At 34.6% G+C, this 14969-nt stretch overlaps 2 protein-coding genes and 1 pseudogene across 2 annotated transcripts; all 3 read left to right on the top strand.

Annotated features, from left to right (window-relative positions):
- The first annotated feature begins 2706 nt into the window (after positions 1–2706).
- LOC147928256 (uncharacterized) lies at positions 2707–3389 on the top strand (annotated as a pseudogene).
- A 6145-nt stretch (positions 3390–9534) lies between these two features.
- Positions 9535–11074, top strand: LOC104741749 (F-box/kelch-repeat protein SKIP25). Its single transcript, XM_010462662.3, has one exon. It carries the CDS (start codon positions 9728–9730, stop codon positions 10883–10885), a length of 1158 nt encoding a protein of 385 aa, XP_010460964.1. The 5' UTR covers positions 9535–9727; the 3' UTR covers positions 10886–11074.
- A 1408-nt stretch (positions 11075–12482) lies between these two features.
- LOC104741748 (ubiquitin-NEDD8-like protein RUB2) lies at positions 12483–14178 on the top strand. Its single transcript, XM_010462661.3, has 3 exons — positions 12483–13042; positions 13232–13491; positions 13728–14178. The coding sequence occupies exons 1-3, from the start codon at positions 12950–12952 to the stop codon at positions 13843–13845; spliced, it is 471 nt and encodes a 156-aa protein (XP_010460963.1). The 5' UTR covers positions 12483–12949; the 3' UTR covers positions 13846–14178.
- Positions 14179–14969: the final 791 nt, after the last annotated feature.

Genomic DNA, 14969 nt, shown 5'->3' with positions numbered 1-14969 from the left:
TTTATCAAAACAAATTTTCAGCGGATTTGGGCAGCGTGACATTTTAATGTCAATGGGGAGGACCACAAAATCTATCTAATTACGCGTATATTATTCCATCGTCCAAGATTCTAGGTAATACAGTATGGAGAATTTTTGGTCATATAAGTATTCTTTTGACGAACTACATATGACATAACTTGAACATGATAACGATATGATCTTTGATAACAAAAGTGGTAACCACACTATATGTTTCCCAGTAAAATTGTTATAATTAAATACATTATCAGTCTCAAGACTCTTAACTCTCCATCTCGAAAAGAACAAATCGCAAAATGAGAGGCCAACTGTTTGGGATATATAATAATCATTTATTAGGCTGCGGCAGATGTGATTTAGTTCCCACTTCCCAGTATAAGTTAGGACGTGACACACAACTTTTAGGGCCATAGTACAGTTAATTGCCAACAAAGTAGTACAAACCCAACTACTCGAAGTCTGGATGTTTGCCTCCCATAATAATCCTTTCTTTTTTCGGCTAGCAATATTGTAAGGATCCTAGAAATCCAAAAAACCCGTAATGAACAAAGTGGAGTCAAAGAGAGTAATGTGTTAGGTTAGGTCATAGGAATAAATGCTTTTTAAACCCTTTTTCAAAAAAAAAAAAAAATACAAGAGGAGACAGATTCGTACGGCGAACACAAAATGCGAAATCCTGGCTGATCTAAAAATAATTAGGGATGTGAAGGCAAGCTCATGAAAATCGAAAAACAAATCTGAAACGTTTTCCAAAGCTTAATGAACCCAAGTTTGTTCCTTTGCAATTGCTCTGCTCGGAGAAAAGAATGATTAGAGTTAGAGAGCCCTCCCTCATACATATAGTTATAGATAACTATAAATGTTTACATGCATGTGTAGTGTATGTATAATAAAATGGTCAAATCAATAGTTTTTGGACAAACTTAAAGGATTATTTACAAGTGTAGTTTATATCATTCGTCTAATTATGACACCTCCCACCTATATATATACTTTATACTGGAGTATAATACTCCAATATATTATGTTTTGACGAGTGATCAATATCACGTTTTGAAAAGTCATATAATCACATTCTTCATTTAAAAAGAGTATTTTGTTAGTAATTTTAAGTATTTGTTTTAGCATTTCAAAATTATATTGGAGTATTTTTCTTCTTCATCATTTATGATTGTTTAATCAGTTAACTCATTTGACATCTACAACTCACAGTTGAACAGAAATAATAAAACACCAATTCAACACACATTAAAATATTAATTTCAGTGTGAAAAGCTTTGGTGCACATACATTGTAATATTCTACAAGGAGATGAATTCCTTGTTCTCAATCTGAATTTAAGCTGGAAAAAAATATAAGCTGGAAAATGTGATGTCAAGTTTTACAAGTCTTACCAAAAAAGCTAGCCTTTAACTAGACACCGAAAAGATTTTTTTTTTTTTATATAAGCTCAAAATTTAACTCTTCACCCAAAGAACAAGAAAAAAAAAACATCACACTTATTATTGAAAAGTTCTCTCGCCGGAATATTCACGCAAACCACGGGTATGTTCGTTCACGTGCCCGGTGGCTGCCACCACAAATCCCTTAATTTATTGCATATATTCACATTTATTTTTATAGTATTAAAGAAAAGAAAAGAATTGTATCCAGTTTTATTCTATAGACGACCATGCCTACATGACATCTAACGTAGATTTTTGTTTATTAATCAAATTTACCTTGTAGAATTACGAAAAACATGTGAAAACTAGCCGAAACTATTCACTTAGATCATCTGTTTTCTCAAACAAAACTGCTAAACTGATTGTGTTTATGTTTACAAGGGAAACAAGTTTTATGAACTATTTAAAGCATAACATTTATTTTGGTTTTGAGTGGAAAGTGGAACATTCAGCCGTCACATGAAACACGCTCCGTAATTAACAAGTCATTCACGTGTGTAACTAAAAAAAGTGGTTCTTCCATTTTTAAAAATATTTTGAACCACTACAGTATTATGCAGGAGACTTTTATGAAAAAACATACATGATCTGCCAACACAATAAAACCACTACTTTTTTGCTGTCTTCTGCTATGTTTCGCCTACTATTTCATTTTTTTCAATTTTATTAATAATTTTTTAACAATTTTAGTGGGATGTACGCAATTCAACACATACACTGTTGTGTTATGAAATTTGGAAAATGAGTAATTTGAAGAGTTAATAATTCAACCAACATTGAGTTACTACAATCGATATTTTCAAAGAGGACCAGTCCAAACAGACGGTGGTTTGGGGTGGATAAATATTTGGCATCGTCTACAAGAAGATGATGTTGCTTGACTACAATTACTATGAATGTCACTTAGTACTTTTAGAACATTGTGTGATAAGTTACAAACAAGTTATGGTTTAAGATCAACAATGAATGCAAACATTGAAGAGAGTGTGGCAATATTTTTACGGATATGTGGTCATAATGAAGTTCAAAGAGATGTTGGATTACGATTTGGACAAAATCAAGAGACAGTAAAGAGAAAGTTTTATGAGGTTCTTACAGCGACTCAGTTACTTGCTTGTGATTATATCAAGACTCCAACAAGACTATCAAGACTCCAACAAGACAAAAACTATTCTGAATTTCCGAACGAATGCAGATAGATTGAAGATATTGGCCATATTTTAGTGGATTTGTTGGAGCAATGGATGGGGTTCATGTATGTGTTCAGGTGAAGCATGAATTACAAGGAATGTATTGGAATTGACATGGTACAACATCATGGCAATATGTGATTTGAATATGTTGTTTACATATGTCTGTAATGGAGCACCAGGATCTTGTCACGATACAGCATTTCTCGCAATGGTACAAGACATTGATTCTAAATTTCTTTTGCCTCCACTAGAAAAATATTATGTTGTTGATTCTGGCTATCCAAATAAACAAGGGTTTCCTGCTCCATATAGATCTTCACGAAACTTGATTGTTCGATATCATATGTCACATTTCGAAAATGGTCCTCCTCCTAGGAATAAACAAGAACTATTTAATCGATGTCACGCATCTTAACGCTCTGTTATTTAGAGGACATTTGGAGTTTGGAAGAAGAAATGGAGGATTCTCTGTGAATTTTCTAGATATAATATTCATATGCAAAAAAGAGTGGTAACGGCTACGATGGGACTACATAATTTTATCAGAATTTCAAAATTTTCAGATGACGATTTTGCAGAAGTAATAAGAGAGACAGAGATTACTAACACAAATTCTGAGTTTGATATAGGGGAATTGGAATATGCAAATATAGTTGATGGCAATCTTATGGCAAATATCAGAGAAAATATTGCAGATATGTTATGGGAAAATCAAAATACTCGATATTAGTTTTTTTTATTGTGTTGTATTTTAAGTATTTTTCTGCTTAATGTTTTAGTATTTATGACAATAAATATATTTGTAGCATTTTTAATTGAATATGTATACATTAAATATTTTTTAATAATTTTAATTTGCATAAATATAAATAACATGTTATATGAATACAAGTTTTTTATTTTAATATGTATTATATTATGTAAAATATTTTATTTACAATTTTTATTTTTTACAATATAAATATTGATCCGCATTATTTGATCCGCTTTCACCATTCAAACATACATTTTGAACCGCTAGATCCGCACTTGTTCCGCTAGATCCGCTTGATCCGTTTCATTTGATCTGCTTTCTCCATTCGGAGTCTCTCTCTCTCTCTCTCTCAGTATTCATTATTCAAGCACAGACCCTGCAAAATCCCGACTACCGATCTGAACCGGACATTGGTAGAGAGATAACCAAAAAACAATTCTTTATCTTAACTACACATTTCTTATCCTCAAGTTTTTTTTTTAAGAAAAAAAATGAGAAAAAATATACTTATAATTTAAAGTGTGCATTACCGTGCTCATGGCAGAATCAAACCATAATAAAGAACCACTCTTTAAAAGAATTTTCAACAGTTCAACTGGTTTCCTTTCTCTAGTGAAACTACTGAACAATTTGAAATTGTCTCTTGGTTTTCCATCTTTCTTACCATGGCCGTAAAGTTGAGTAAGGGAGTAGTTTAAAAGATAATTGATGGAGAAGTGAAAAACGACACCGATATGATCCCTGTTTTGATAGTGATTTTTGTCGAGACCTCTGCTAATAATGTCAAAGCATTGAATCTATCTAACAGGAGGAGATTAATACATGCAATTCCCACCTATTCTCAGGGTGAAGAGGTACATATTGGCAGCATTGTCAGGCTCAACCGTTTCGTCTGTGTGGCCCACAAAAAGAATATGTAAATTGTTTTTATTGCTCTAGCACTTTTTTTTTGGTATGCACACGAAACAAATGTAGCATTTGTATTAAATTGATGAGTATTTTTTTCCTTTTCCAGCATAATTTTGGTCGAGGGCTTTGTCGTTTTACAAAACCAAAAGGATGAGCCAGGTTATTTGATTTGATTTTCTTTCTTTTCTTGTTTTGTTCCAGTTTGTATAAGGAATTCTTCTCCACTGTGTGGTTCTTACTCAGATTATCTATATTATAAAGTTCCTGCTAAGTCTCTGACATTAAAAAAATAAAAAAAATGAAGCCAGTTCATCCAATTGGATCAATGAAACAGAAGAATGTGACTCATCTCAAGAGACTTGTGTTGAGGGTACACCAGAGCGTGTTGAAAGTTTACAGTTATCTTGTTTGAAGCAGATGAGGCTCTTTGTTGATAAAAATTTTGAAGTTGAAGTGTTTGTCCATGACACTATAAGTTACCTGAAAAAAATTGGAGAAGAAATTGATGATCATTCAATGTAATTCTTTTAGGGTGTTGTCACTCTTCTAGAGTTAAAATTTCAATGTTGTCAACTTCTTTTTCTTATTTTGGAAGCAAGCAGAGGGTCGTAACGAACGTTTTGACAAAGATCCTCACAAGAGGAATGATTTTATTTATATTATCTGAATTACATAAAAATGGGTTAATCCGGTTTAATCGGTTCAACTTTTTCGGTTTCCTAAAAATGCCGCCTAATTAAACCGCAAAATAATCCGGTTTCGGTTTGTTCCGTAATCAGTTTTAAAACCTTTTGTTCAAAAATAATAGTAACTTTAAGATGTTCTATTTATTAAAATGGTAAGGGTTTATGATGTAAATCGTAGAAGTAGAAGGCTATATTAGCAAATTTACTTCCGTTTTAATAAGTAAAGGATTATCTCTCTCATCATATATTTAAAAGTCCCTATATTTAATAGGATTCACTATTTTGGGTTCGACCAATAATCTTTCTATCTGCAAATCATCCTCAACCATACGATTAAGTGAAGATCAACAGCTGATACGAACTCCCGCCACACTATAGTCGATAAACTTCCTATCTTGAGACTCAAAAACGTCACTTCAACTGACATTCCACATCAATACGTTTTAAATTTGTTTGATTCGATAAGTTTGTATACTACAGTATATAAAAACTTATATTAATTTTTATTTAAATCAATAAAAATATGAATATTTACTAAAAAGTACGTACATAACAGAGCTTATTTTGCGTACTGCTAGAGTATCTTTTATTCTTAACATATTAAGCAAACTTTAATCTCTCTTTCGAAATCTTTATGATTTAGGTACTGATTGGTGAACTTAAATAAAGTATTACAAGTTGTACAACTTTGACTTTTTACCAATCACAAAAACTTTACCAAAAACTTTATAAAAAGCTTTACTTTCAGCTTTTTGGTACAGCTTACACGATACAAATGTTTCTTACAGCTTTGCATTATTCCATAACAGCTTACAGCTTCAGCTTATAGCTTTTCTGTACAACTTTAGCTATGTTACCAATCAGACCCTTAATGTCAAAAAGACCTCCAAGACCGGCCTTGACCATCACATGTGATGCAAATTTATATATTCTTAAATAGTTGATCTTCGGAAATATCAAATCAAAAGTGTATACAATTGAAATTTTTTATGCATGAACATTAACTTGTTAATTACATGGTATCATTTTTCAATTCTTCAACTATATTCTACTTGTTTAAGTTATTTCCCCACTCCACACTAGAAATTGACTACTATCTTAATTAAAGTGTTTGAGGGTTTTGAGCTAAAACTACATACAATATTTGTAGACTGAAACACTTTCTTGCTTTAGAGATAGTTTTTCTTTTAAAAACTTGTATATTAATTTATGTTAAGTACAAAACTTATATGAAAAAAGACTTGAAAAATATATTTTAAACATATGGAATAATTAATAATTAGCATCACATATGAAAATACTCCAATTTTCTCGTTCAGGAGAAAGAAAGGATTGATGTACATTAAAACTCAAAGCATATTCATTATTGAGAAGATTGGGGAAAGATAGTCAAATTAAACAGTTAAAAATTAGTTCTCTCTCAGGCACTACTATTGAGGCCTCAAATCTGTCAACCTCCTCCGACGCTGGTGAAGCTCTTGCTCGCCGGCGTCGGGATCTAGCTCACTCTGCTCTCCGCTTTATTAAAACTTCTTCTGTTATTTCTCTACTCTTTTCCCTGTTTCTCTTTTGGTTACAATTCTCCCCACAAACCTCAGATCCTGGCGAGATAGCATTAGACAGAGCTAAAGGGTGTAGGTGGCCTCCGGTGAACCCCCTCCTCTTTCCTCTGAACGTTTCAGCCGATGTACCGGATTCACAAACAAACGACATGCGTATCATCAGATATGGATGTGTATCCTCCCCTGAGAAAGCTTTCTCCGAGGTCTCCGAGGCACCGTGTTTAGCAGGTGAGTCCTCCTTTGGACCAGCTGCTACTTCTCACCCGGTTGAGACGTCGACGACACACGACGCCTCCGTTTTCAGGTCAAGCTCTCATCCTTACAAACTTGAAATGTCTTTGTGGAATCCCATCCGAACCTCCCACCTTTCATCTGGCTTGGTTCTGCTGGAACTTTGCTTACCGGAGATGTATATTATCTTGCAAATCTTCACACCTTCTCCGACCAACCGCCGCCGCAGCGCTATCTGTACAACTAGGTCAACCACAAAGAACATTGGATTTCTTTTGGTGGGCCTTGACATTTTCTTCGGCCCGTTAACAGTCCAAGCAGTAGAGGCCTCAGGGAAAAAGCCCAGTTTTGACAAATCAGAGTTTTCACGAAGGCATATCATATCGCTCTCTCGTGTTGACTGTAAGGGTAGACGACACCTTTTACATCTCATCTCGTTAGTTCCGATCGATGTCCGTTAATGCCATCTCCAATCCCTGATCCAAAGCAATCCACTGACGAGTAATCTCCATCTAAGCTCTAGGCTCTTGGGAACTTTGTTTTTGGCCTCTATTTACTCCTGCAGAGTGATGAAGAACGGCATTATGGCTATGCCTCTACGGAGCGCTGGTTACCGAATCGTCCTCACTTCTCTGCCTCCATATCCCGTGACCACTGAATTCAATCATGTTCAACATTTATTTTTCCGGGAAAAAGTTCAGATAATGTTGGCTCCAACCCTAAAGCTATTTCAATCTAGGTACGATACTTACAGCTTATATTGATGTCGATACTTAGCCAATGGTGTGATCAAGATTACGCCCTCTATGGTTTCCATCTGAGAAGTAATTCATCATTGTTGCTTTGGCGTCACTCGCTCCTCCTGAGAATCCTTGTAATAGTAACCTGTTCGACCCTCCCCTTTGAACCCTATCGCTTGAGTGTCTATGGTGTTTGGGTCGAGAACTCAAATTGTTTGAAAGCTAGTTGTGGTTTTGATTTTTCCAAGACCACTCTAAACCCTACGGAAACTCCACTAGACCTCCTTAAGCGACATAGCATTCCAAACCTTGCTCGAAACTGTGTCAAGCTCCTACTCCGTGTAGACCTTCTCAAACCCGTGAGAAGCTTAGCCTTGATCCCTTCTCTAACGCCAGTACGTCTTATGACAGTGGCTATCTCTCATCCATCGAATTGGTCATGGAAGAGTTTGTCAACAATCTTGATCTCACATGTACCAAGATCCTTCCAAGATTCTGGCTCAAAGCTCTCAAGAACCTATTGCCAACTATCTTTACTTCTGCTTTGTTTCTTTGTTGTTGTGGCATTGAGGAGTGCCCTTGTTTTTTCTTCTTGTTGTATAATTGTTGCTTGTATGAACCTTCTCATTTGAGTATTGAATGCAAGTGGTTTGACAAAAAAAAAAAAATTGTTGTTGTGGCATTGGGGAGTGCCCTTGTTTTTTCTTCTTGTTGTATAATTGTTGCTTGTATGAACCTTCTCATTTGAGTATTGAATGCAAGTGGTTTGACAAAAAAAAAAAAAAAAAAAATTGTTGTTGTGGCATTGGGGAGTGCCCTTGTTTTTTCTTCTTGTTGTATAATTGTTGCTTGTATGAACCTTCTCATTTGAGTATTGAATGTAAGTGGTTTGACAAAAAAAAAAAAAATTGTTGTTGTGGCATTGGGGAGTACCCTTATTTTTTCTTGTTGTTGTATAATTGTTGCTTGTATGAACCTTCTCATTTGAGTATTGAATGCAAGTGGTTTGAAAAAAAAATAATAATAATAAAAAAAAAAAGGAAGATTGAGGAAAGAATGCTGAATCTGGATCACACACATGACTACCCAAACGGAACCAAACGACACCATACGGATGTCTCTGTCGCTTCTTTTTTTTTTTTTTTTTTTTTTTTTTTTTTCTCTTTCATACAAAAATGAATAATAGAAGTTTCTCTTAAAGGGAAGTTTTGGACCTTATCATAATTATCAGTAAATCGATTACAAAATTTTTCAATAATATACGTACACATATATAATACTAACATGGGTCTTTTATACACAAATATGATTATGGGGAATTTATTTAAATAATCGTAATTATATATATTTAAAAATATAGTAGATGAATTAATTCAATAATTCAGAAAATTCATATATTGTAATTTGTAAAGACTAAAGAGTTGAAAAAAAAAATTCAAAATTAACAACCATTTTCAAAACATGTTTATTCCAAATTACTCAATTTTTTAAAAAAAAAATTATTGACTAGTTAATTATGCCAAAATTTCGTGTTTAACATTCAAAATTTTGGATAGAACAAAAAATAAAATAAAAAAGAATTTGTTGTGAGAATGAACTCTAAAAAAAAATGTTTCATCCGAATATAGAAACGGGACAATGTTCTAAAACAAACAAAAAAAAATCACGTTTTAAGTGTAGACCTATTTGAAATTTGGAAATGAAAGAAGACAAAAATTGAATGAGATACACATTGAAATTAATAGTTAGAAAAGATAATTATATAAAAACATAGAACACGAGTATATAATATAGATTTGCATTGTCTGAAAATAAAGAAAATGTAAATAATGTACGATATTAGGTAGCCAAACTCCCTGAACAAATTAAATTAAATTAAATTAAATTAAATTAATACCCACTTGATTAATATAATCATATAATGATGCTATATATGTATAAATTTTATTACTATATGAGTTAGCTTTACGTATTAATGATAGAGATGTTAACACTTTCCAACTTTGGCCTTTTCGATTTTTTTGATATATGGCTCTCTATTACACATGACTTCTACTTTTCCCTCTCATTCATTACATCTTCACGCCTCCTTTATCTTCTTCCCCAATTAATAAACAAACCAAACCAAAAATATAAATAAAAAATAATAATTCAAAAAAAAGAAAAAACTGAAACCGCCGTGTTCAATGGCTACCGCCGCCGCAGAATCACTGCCGGCGAAACGAAGAAAAACACTCACAGGAAACGAAGACTCCGCTTTGATCGAAGGACTTCCCGATCACATCTCAGAGATCTGTCTTTCTCTCGTCCGCCGTCCGTCGCTTCTCTCCGCCGTATGTACACGGTGGCGCCGTCTTCTTTACTCGCCGGAATTTCCTCCGTTTCCGTCTCTCTACGCGCTGTTCGTCGATACGACCTCAGATCCGGGTCGGGTCAACCCGTCTGTTCGGTTTATGTGTTTCGACCCGGTTTCTTCCAAATGGGATCCGCTTCCTCCTCCTCCACCCTACCCGCCTCTTCACCGGATTCTTTACCGTCATCCGTCGTTTATCTCATTTAATCTACCGATTCAATGCGTCTCCGCCGCCGGTAAACTCATTCTCATCGCCGGAAGTAACCAACAGCTCTCTCCGGCGATCTCTCACCCGTTGATTTTCGATCCAGTTTCGTCATCCTGGAGCTCCGGCCCTCAAATCGGATCTCCGAGACGGTGGTGCGCCACCGGAGCTTGCGACGGAGCTATCTACATCGCGAGCGGGATAAGTTCACAGTTCTCATCGTGCGTTGCTAAATCTACCGAGAAATTAGATCTAACCGATCAAATTTCCAATAACCGGCGGTTTAATTGGGAGAAATTGAGAGATATGAGAGATTTACGGTTTAGTCGAGAAGCTATAGATGCCGTTGGATATAAAACTAAGCTTTTAATGGTGAACGTAAAAGGAGACGCGATTAAAGAAGGAGCTATATACGACGTCGTTAAAGATGAATGGGAAGCTATGCCGGAGGAGATGGTGGCTGGATGGAGAGGTCCGGTGGCCGCGATGGAAGAAGAGATTCTTTATTCGGTGGATGAGAGGAGAGGGACAGTGAGAAAATACGATGAAGAGACGAGAGAGTGGAGTGAAGTTGCGGTGGTTGAAGGTGGTGAGGAGATGCTTAAAGGAGCTACGCAAGTTACGGCGGTTGCCGGGAAGCTTTGTGTTGTTACGGTTGATGGGAAGATTGTTGTGGTGGATGTTGTGGCGGAGCCGGCGATGATTTGGAATGTTGAGGTTCCTTATGGGCTTGAACCGGTTTCGGTTCATGTTTTGCCAAGAATGAGTAAACCGGATTTTTGCTGATGTAATTGGTTTTTCTTTGTTGGGTGATATTTATTCTTTTCTTTTTGTATACGGAAGCTGTTTTTTTTTTTCTTTGTTTTCCCGTTTTTCTGGTGGAAAAGTGTCATCTTGTCGTTATTTTTATTTATTTGTTTGGTTCTGGAAATATGGTGGAATCACCAAAAATATAATCAGTTTTTTTCTTAGAAATTTTGTATCTGAGAAAGAAATAAGATTTTTATACATGTTAGCTTGATAGAAAGAGGAATCCATTCATATTTTAAAGTTTGATGAGATTTATAGTGATCAGTTGAAAGTTGTTTAACCTATCGCGCTGCTTGATTTCATGGAAATGGTCGAAGCATACCAACACTGACCAGTGGTGATGCTACAACGCTGAGAGACTCTCACCAAATTGAAGGAAACGAGAGCAAGCCACGTTACTAATATAGTATTCAACAAATCAATCTCAAAGATGTAGACAGATTTACAAATTATGGATAAGAAATTAAGAACCACCTATTTCTAAGTTCTCTTATTCATTCATGCATTATTACAAGCTACGTGTGTAACTTATTTTTGTTTTTTTCGTTGCATCTTGTTGTGGGACTGTGGGTGTAGCTTGATTATGTATTAAATAATTGATTTCAATTGAATAGACCAAATTTAGAAAAGCTCACATATCATTTCAGTAAAAATCAAATAATATTATCAAAAGAAAATCCTAATTAAGTGAATTGAAATAATTGTATATACAAACAAATAAACAAAATCGTCATGAGGTTTTTAAACAAAAAGAATTGGGAAAAAGAGTGTTTGGGTTGGGTTTAGAAATATCTGATCCATTGGGCCATTGAAAGACCTCTTTGTGTTACATAAACAAGAAATGAAGACCATTGTCTCCTGAGGTCGTAGTCATATCAATCTAATTCACCTAGATTAAGACACTGACTATAGACAAACATCATATGGTTATACAAAAATATATATATGAAATCTATAGTTGAAAACATATGATGGTGATAAAACACATGGGTTCTATAAGTGATGTGAACACATTAGAGTAAAGATGGTGTGGACTGTGGAGGGTTTTTATTAGTGGTTGGGAGAAAGTAGTTAAAGAGAGACTAGAGAGATGTGTTTAAATTTTGGTATGCGACTGGGATGGCTCTTATGGTCCAAACAAGGCTCGTCCAACTCCACATGAAGGGATGGGAATTCTTTTTTCGTCTATAAAAACAAAACGTAAGCTAGAGAGACAAATCCATTCAAGTCCGATGGAGATGTTGTCGAGCTTCTAAGATTCATCCGTTTGACATTTCAGGTTACCAACTGTGACATGTTGAAGGAAACGTAACAAACAACTTGTTGCTTTATCTTTGACCTCTTTGATTTAATCAGAGTCTTTCCAAAGTTTTTGCTTCAAACCACGTCTTCCACCATGCTACAAACATGCTCCATAAGTACCATAATATTTAGAGAAGAATCTATTGGGAAATCTTGGTTGAATCTCACACTAAGTTCCAGTTCCAGCTTCCAACAAAAATGAATGACAACCATTGTTGTTTCAGTTTTTTTTTTTGGTTTTAAAATTCAATGTATCATCCTGTAGTTAAAGTTTTTTTTTTTTTTCTTGTTATTTTAAAATCTAGCTAGAAAAACTAGTTTTCAATTTTTAAAAGCTAAAAATACTAAAATTAAACCAAAAATCTCAATTTTTTTTTTTAATTGTGGCTATACATATTGAGATTATTATTTTTTAAAATAAAAAAAAAAACTCAATATATTCAAGCCACAATTAAATATATGATATAACAAACATCATAGGTCATTCATTCTCCTTATTCCTTTTCTAATAAAAAAATCTATAAGAAAAATGGAGAAAAATATGAAATATTCTAAAGTTGGCAAACGCATATAAAAAAATCTCTTCTCAATAATAACATATATTATTCCAATATAAATCCTCCTCAAAAAAAAAAAAGGATTTATTCCATATGCTTCAAAACTATATCTCAAAAAATTATATTTATACACATATATATAATTCCAGAGACGCCAAAAATCTTGAGGCAGAAAAAAAAAATGCAGATCTTCGTCAAAACCTTAACCGGGAAAACCATAACCCTAGAGGTCGAGAGCAGCGACACCGTCGACAATGTCAAAGCCAAGATCCAGGTTAATCTCTTCCTCCTTCTTCGATTCCCACCTCCTCTTAGTGTTTTTGGACTCTTGAATTCTTGATTTTTTTGCCTGGACGATAGTTTTAGGCTTATCTGAGATTCTTGAGCGGATCTAAGTTACGAATTGGAAGATTAGGTTATGGTGTTGTTCTAATTTGGATGTTGATGATGATTATAAAAACAGGACAAAGAGGGGATACCACCTGATCAACAGAGGTTGATCTTTGCTGGTAAACAACTCGAAGATGGTCGAACGTTAGCTGACTACAACATCCAGAAAGAGTCTACTCTTCACTTGGTCTTGAGGCTTAGGGGTGGTACTATGATTAAGGTCAAGACTCTTACTGGTAAAGAGATTGAGATTGATATCGAACCTACCGATACTATTGATCGTATCAAGGAACGTGTTGAGGAGAAAGAAGGCATCCCTCCTGTTCAACAAAGGTATTATTAGGTTTTTAGTTTTCCAATTTGAGTTCCCAATTTGGGGTTTATGGAACAATATCATCAACAGCTCTTTGTAGCTCCTATGTTTGTTCTTTGTTTAGTACTGATTCTATATAACACAATGTTTGTGGTGTATACTCTTTGCCTGTCTAAGTTGTTACATGTAAGTTTGGTTGTAACTTAGTGTTTTGTTTGGATGCTTATAAGATGTCATGGATTTTTTTTTTGTGCAGGCTGATCTATGCTGGAAAACAGTTGGCTGATGACAAAACGGCGAAAGACTATGCGATTGAAGGAGGCTCTGTTCTGCATCTGGTTCTTGCTCTTAGGGGTGGTCTTGCTCTTCTCTGAGAAGTAAAACTCTTTTGAAGATATCTTTTATGTTTTAGTTTCTCGTAATGGCTTTGTTAGATTTGGATATGGTGCTTTTAAAAGGACTAATGCTGTTTTTAGTGGGTTTGGATTAGATTGCCAATAATCTGTTCAGTATCGAATCATACTTATTTTTGAATTTAGCTCTTTATGATGAATATCTTTTTTTATTTCAAGAAAAAAGGCTCGTAGGTCGTAAGATAAACAACTAGATATGTAAAAGTGGGATAAAAGCTTATGGGTTGGATCGGACCAGGCCGATTTAGATTGCAAGGTTCCCTGAGTTATAGTGAATAACAAGTCCCTTGGTCATACAAATTAGTAACATATTTTAGCAAAACAAGATAATGAAAGGCATAACGAAATAGTGTTACAACGAATTAGATTAGTGGTTTCGTCGAATCCTGTGAATGTCCACACCACAAGTAACATCAGTTACAAGTTATTTATAACTTAATCTTATAGTAATTATATTATATATGAGTTATCTAATTTGTGTCTCTTATATAAATAGGGATGATTCCTTTTTTGCACATAGTGTTTACCTTCCTCACATTGTCACATCTCATCTTATGTCATTGATCCTCAAGTTTGATTCTATAACGCGACTAGCACATGACCAGTGAGTCAGTGACCTTCCATCCCACATGTAGCAATTACTTTCTTTATGCTCTTTTGTATACAAATATTAATCTTCCTCTTACTTGAGCACGCTGAAGCATGTTTGTGACATGACATCTGCGAGTGCCGTCCGTGAACGTGTTCACAATTATCTTACAAAAGATGTCACATTCACTTCATAGAATGGAGTCCCCATTAGAGGTGATTTTATGATTTTTTCATAAAGAGATTGTTATTTTCTTCCCAACAAAGAGACACAAGCTAACTCTACTTTTTTTTTAAAACCTTGATAATTTGAGTTGCTTAAAAAAAAATCAAAATATTAAGAGTTAATTTCGTGTCTCTTTAGGGAGGAAAATAACAACATGCACGACATTGCGTAGATTTATTCATGATTCATGGATGTAGTTGCAGATATGATCAGGAATGTGCTCGCGGACAAAGGTTTTGTCTCACTGTAATTTTCTTATAAATGTTTTTAA

This window comes from Camelina sativa, chromosome 14 (genome assembly GCF_030686135.1).
Source record: "Camelina sativa cultivar CO46 ecotype springtype chromosome 14, ASM3068613v1".
Lineage (NCBI taxonomy): Eukaryota > Viridiplantae > Streptophyta > Magnoliopsida > Brassicales > Brassicaceae > Camelina > Camelina sativa.
Note: the sequence above shows the minus strand (reverse complement) of the source record. Positions and strands in the feature narration are given on the sequence as shown.

What these genes read in the sequence shown, in the direction of transcription:
- LOC104741748 (XM_010462661.3), top strand. Translation starts at nt 12,950, where the DNA reads ATGCAGATCTTCGTCAAAACCTTAACCGGGAAAACCATAACCCTAGAG. An exon ending in ATGTCAAAGCCAAGATCCAG is followed by an intron (nt 13,043 to 13,231) that starts GTTAATCTCTTC and finishes TTATAAAAACAG; the next exon opens with GACAAAGAGGGGATACCACC. An exon ending in ATCCCTCCTGTTCAACAAAG is followed by an intron (nt 13,492 to 13,727) that starts GTATTATTAGGT and finishes TTTTTTGTGCAG; the next exon opens with GCTGATCTATGCTGGAAAAC.
- LOC104741749 (XM_010462662.3), top strand. Translation starts at nt 9,728, where the DNA reads ATGGCTACCGCCGCCGCAGAATCACTGCCGGCGAAACGAAGAAAAACA.